A 6,000-nucleotide genomic window follows, 5' to 3' on the forward strand; every position below is an offset into this window, starting at 1 on the left:
TGGGTGCAATGTTTTATGAGATATCGCGTTTAAGTAAGTTTGAAAAGTGGTCAAAGTGTCATGGTGACCTTGAAGATAAGGTCAAGGTAACCCAAATCAACTGTTATCTGGGTAATCCCCCAATGTAGGCTGTCACCAAATTTGAAGACATTGGGCACAACAGTTCATGAGATATCACGTTAACAAGAATCGGGACATATGTACGGACGCCACTGAAAACATAGTTCCCCCAATTTAATATCTGAGCATTTGGATGAAAATCACACAAGAAATTCATTTTGACTATCTGACTATCATCAATGGCACATTTCTGTAATTTAACTACAAGACAAGACAAGACAGGAAAAACAGCTGACCTATGACCTATCCTCTCAATTCACTCACATTTTTATATCCCAGCTACCATGGCAACCCATTCTTGTTACTTTGCTTGTTTATTAACATGCTTAATGCCGCACTCAGCAATATTCAGACTGTATGAAAACAACCTTAGATAACAGTCTTGACCAGACACTCCAGTGATTGACATCATGAATATCATTCTACGCCATCCTCAACCAAGTGACTGACGCAATCAACTAAACTAATCAGTCATCACTTGTATTTGTCTAAACACACAAAAAGGGGGAATTCATGGAAGTGATGGATTGTCAGGCTCACTGACTTGACAGGACATATTCCATCGTTCACCAACATGGGAGATGTTCAGTCTAGATTATTTACACTCCTGTATCCTATAATAGAAGTGAATGAGTTTAGTTTTATGCAACTTTTAGCAATATTCCAGCAATATCACAGTCGGGAACACCAGAAATGGGCTTCACACATTTTACCCATGTGGGGAATCGAAACTGGGTCTTCAGCTTGACTAGCCAACACTTTAACCACTAGGCTACCCCACCGCTCCCCTATAGCAGGACTATTGCAGCACAGCTTTAAACAACAAATAAAACATTGAATATTTTTTCAAAAGACTAAACATGCTAAAGATGTTGCAAGTGAAAGGCAGGAGCTACACTCACCATCACCAAATTTTTTCAGTTTTTCAGTGAGATGTGGTGGCAGCACTTGATTTGATTCAATATCGGGTGGATACGCATACATAGCCCGACTAAGTATGTTGTCCTTCTCCCGCTGGTCAATTGTCTCCTTGCACACTCCCAGAATGTTCCGTCGAAATGTCATCACTTCCAGATCCTTCATCTCATTGAATTCATTTACAGGTTTACCAATCAACATGCCTAAAAATTGCAAGAAAATAAATTATTTTTAAATTTGTTTCACCATGCATGTTTCCCACATAATTTTTTTAAATCTTGAAAGCATGTGGACTACATTCATATACCAGTAGTATTGAAAACTAGTGAAAAAAACGCACCAACAGTTGGAATATTTGTCGCCAGCCAGGACAGATTAAATGCAGTCAAATGAAATTTTTGTTATTGGGCATGTTCAGTTATATGAATGATGTATAAAAGAAAATTTAACATACCTATTTCATAATTTAACATTTTTTCCTCTCGGTTTCCAATTGGTTCCATCACTTTGAGAGTGGCTTGAAACAATCGCAAGTCACACAGTCTCCGAGTTTCATCGTAGAACTCCTCTCGCTCGGCATCCTGGGTAATTCCAACGAATATGTACGACTCGGCACCCAGGAGATGGCCATGAAGGGGATACTTCTTGGATTCTATCCACAGATCTGTTTTGATTTTCTCCAGAGTTGCGTCCCTGTTGCACAACATTGGGACAATGATGCCGGTCGGAAGGAGACAGTCGACTGGCACCTGTGAGGGCATCAAGTGATGCCCCCATAATTCCCCTGAGCTTGGTGGCATCACTAACACATGAACCTCAGCCAGGAAAACATTTGGGTGCTAGGTCCCTGTAATACAAACAAGCAAATATTAGAGGATGGTAACAGCAATGGTAAATCAAAACAACTTTCTTCTAAGATAAAAGTTGTGCTACCTGTCTTGAAACAAAAACATTGAAATAATAAATTCAACTGCAAAATTTTCATCTCCACAACCCCAATTTTCTCAATACCATCACACTGTATGTCCAATAGTACATACATAAGAAGAAAATAACTATGAGTGGTCTGGTGGATGAAACATCTACCTGTAGACAGGAAGGTTGGTTGCTCATCATCATACCTGCAAACGAATCAAACATTTTTGGGGGATATCAACTTCTTTATCTTTATGTTTATTTGTTAAACATGACATTTCTGGGTTTATTCTTCCGCCATCTCCACAATCACTGACTAATGTTGATCACTAAGTAGAAAAACATACTGTGTTGGAAAATCAGAGATATATAACGAAATTATAATGGCTCTAAATTTGACTTAAAACCTAATGCGTATCAGGTTGGTTTGGAGAATGAATACAGTGTCCGAGTCTGTATCCATGTTAACATGTGGTATGGTATGTCGGTGGTCTAGCAGTTATATTAACAATTATATTTACCAGTTTAACTTTCTTCCCATAACCACATGATGACTTAAACTGATGCATAAGGAGGAATAATAGAATATTACAAATCATAATGAATTGTGAGATGACTACATTTTCATTACCCAATATATTATGGCTGTTCTGTTCTGACTCAAGAATGATGTGATGCAAGTGGACAATGGTTACCATTTGGGCGAAAACCATGAGTTTGAGCATGCTGATGATAACAAATGATGACAGGCATGGTAAATCTACAATCTAACCCAAAGATCACTGGATCCTTGCATGGCAAAGGGATACAACTCTGCTGTGCACTTCCAGCACATTACAGCTCTGACCCAGCTATGCACCCTGTATCATAAGAAATCACATTAATGTGTATACACTTTGAATGTAACACATGTTATATTTGGGATTACACTTTCTCAATAAAGTATAGATTCCAGTACTTTTGATAGGTTGAGTCCAATCTGGGGTTTGAAACCACACTCTCAGAGTCAGGCACACAAAATCAGCCATTCAACCCACTCAGCCATGGCACCTTCCACAGCAAAGGAAGATGGACAACAGGTACTCTAGATCAGAGCTCCAGATAAGATTTAGCTCATGTGGGTACTGTACCCACTGTATTTTTGGGGAGTGGGTATTATGAATGTTTAGTGGGTATTTCATTTTCCGTTACCCACTGCTTTCAAATATGTGCGTATTTCAGTCATTTTACTCACCTAAGTATTATGTCATTGAGTAAGTTTACTAAGCAGGTATGTTCTGCCTTATGTCATACCTAATCAAAACCAACTTAAATATAATGGAAATGATTTCATAAAAAATCCCTCATCCTATACTGACAGTACAACACTAGTCCTATACTAACAGTACAACTTGATAGCAATCCATGTCTTTTTCATTACGCAAGCGATTTTTATAAATATATTCCGTACGCATTTGTCTTAAACTTTTTGGGTATCTAACATTTTAAATGCGTAATTGGTACGCAACAAATATTTTTCAATGTGTAATTGGAAATTTTCTATACGTATTTTACCCGGATACGCAGCTTATCTGGGTCTCTGTCTAGATCACCGACTTTGTGTACACCTCTGACAAGTGAAAACAGGCTCGCTCCCACTGCCCAAAGCTATGAATATATAATGCCATTTAGAAAGTGGTCAAGTGTAACACGTTATATTTGGGAATACACTTTCTCATTAAAGTACTGATTCCAGTACTTTTGTTGGGTTGGGTCAATTCCATACCAATAAATGTACATCAGGGCAGTATTTCAGAAGCTTGTTGTCCCAGCAAACGTATTGCAATAAATGTCACAAAAGTACAATCCAGGTAAAATGTTAACAATACAGAAATCAAATTATCTCAAGATGTCAAAGGTTTCTTGTTATTGTATCCTTGTGTCATGTAAGTTCGATCACTTAAGAACTGTAGCTGAATTTTCAAAGTTATATTCATATAATCTTATTTTCAAATCTCTTACCTCTAAACTTGTTTATTTATGTCAAACATTTCCGAAATCCAGGTATTTTTACTGCTTTTCACAATCGCGGCATGGCCGCCCTCTCACTGTCAACACAAGCGACCCAGAAAGCTACGTCACATAAATTCGATCATATGATTGGCTGGCTTGTCACGTAAACAGGATGACTTGTAAGGACGATTTTCTTGTGTCAAATTCAGAGTTAGAGCAGTCCCAAGTAATTTTATGGTATTTAAGTCCATGTTCATTTTATGTTTCAATACTTCTAAAAACGATGAAACGTCACAAATATTCAGCTTATATAGAAGTATTATGCAGGGAATTATTCTTCAGGCGCATCGTGACAGGCATCAAACCTCAGAATGTAGACAAACACCACGAACTGGCTTGCAGAAACGTAAATGTGTTCTGTGCTGACATGTAGGGCGGGTACATTGTGCCAAGGTTGTATTTATCAATGAGGCAATAGCTCGAACTTCATCAGGTACAAATTCACGGAAATTCTCATAAAGCATTAAGTTTTCTATAAGAAATGGCCCTTACTTGTTTCCAAAGTTTTAAATTTTGACAAGGAGATCACGTGTCTGGTCATGTGACATTTAGACCAGCAACGTAAGCAAACAGAAGACAGGGGTGCTGTCAATTTACAACGTGTGAAATAAGTACTGTTTACATTTTATTGGAGCTGATAAAGTTACATTATTGATCTAGGGTTAAAAAGTATTTGTTTGGTGAATATGAGCTATAACTTACGTTTGGTAACTTGACACGAAACATTTTTCGATCCAAACGAATAAAAGTGGTGTCACCAGAAGATCAAAGCTGCAGATATCGTAAGTTATCGCTACGTTTTGCGACAATTACCATTCAAAATGGGCGATCGAAGTTATATGACGATCGAACTTATGTGACTTGACGATATTATATATTTGATTGTTTCATATAGCCTAACATTTATCTTGTGAATATAAACTAAGAAACGGGAAAACAAGCACCAAACAGTATCAGATAAATATGCTGACAAACATATAAACAAGAATATGACATCAACTTGACAATAAATACAGCAAAATGTACACAATCACCTCACCATTTCTTGGTTTCTGAAAAATCTGCTCATTTGTTGAGCAGTAACATATATTTCAGTAACACAGATACAACACACATGGCAATCACGTGACACTACTGAGACAGTTGTTTGTGTCTCTGAATGACTAACTTAGACACTCCCGCGTACTACACGCAAGAAACATCAAACAAAATAAGTCTGTTTTGGTAAACAAACGAGCGCGCTCCAGCCAGTGCGTGTGTAAAAACGATCCACATTGACCGATTTCATGGGTTTACAATCTACACAACTTACGATGTGAACCACCCGGTGCAATTAAAAGAATGTACAAGGATGACATCTTAATGGCAGTTGTCACGGGATATCACATGGCCAATTTTTGCTCCACTTTGTCAAATTCTGGTCTGTGAACCAAATATCATTCAGACTTCCGTTCTAACAGCTACTATACACGTTACGACTAACTTCGTTCAACAAGTCAATACGAAATACCACTTGGCATTCGTTTAGATTTATATTACTCTTGCACACGTACATGTAAACAGTAACACTTATTAATTAAAGAGATTAATTTCAAATGTTGGTACTCAATATACAATTAATTTTTGTATTTTTAAATATTGAAACAGAAACAGTTTTCATACATCATGGTTTTGGTGAATGTATTTGTGACAACCGGTGTAACATTTAATTACGTCTCCTATAAGATCATGGCTTTAGCGACAATGTTGCCGTATGAAATATTGAATGCGAATGAGCTAGAGAATGTTATTCAGCGCCGCCGCTAGTAATAGTCCAGCTATATCACGACAGTCTGCAAATATTCGAGTTTGGATCTTATAAACCATTCATTGACTGAACAACGACCCACACAGAAGCCGTCACCGTATGTTTTACTGTACAACCAATATTTACTGGGAGGTTAACTAAAATGAATGAGTGAGTATGGTTTTACGCCGCTTTTAGCAATATTACAG

The 6,000-nt window shown here is 37.5% G+C and overlaps 1 protein-coding gene across 1 annotated transcript in view; it reads right to left on the reverse strand.

Annotated features, from left to right (window-relative positions):
- LOC124267808 (phosphatidylinositol 4,5-bisphosphate 3-kinase catalytic subunit alpha isoform-like) overlaps window positions 1-5,450 on the reverse strand; it is a 31,509-nt gene extending 26,059 nt beyond the window's left edge. The window contains 3 exon segments of the mRNA XM_046702798.1: window positions 1,023-1,241; window positions 1,493-1,885; window positions 5,318-5,450. Of these exon segments, the coding sequence (XP_046558754.1) occupies window positions 1,023-1,241; window positions 1,493-1,838 (565 nt within the window). The 5' untranslated portion in view covers window positions 1,839-1,885; window positions 5,318-5,450.
- Between the last annotated feature and the right edge of the window lie 550 nt (window positions 5,451-6,000).

Source organism: Haliotis rubra, unplaced genomic scaffold (assembly GCF_003918875.1).
Source record: "Haliotis rubra isolate DU_JTF1 unplaced genomic scaffold, ASM391887v1 Scf134, whole genome shotgun sequence".
NCBI classification, from domain to species: Eukaryota; Metazoa; Mollusca; class Gastropoda; order Lepetellida; family Haliotidae; genus Haliotis; species Haliotis rubra.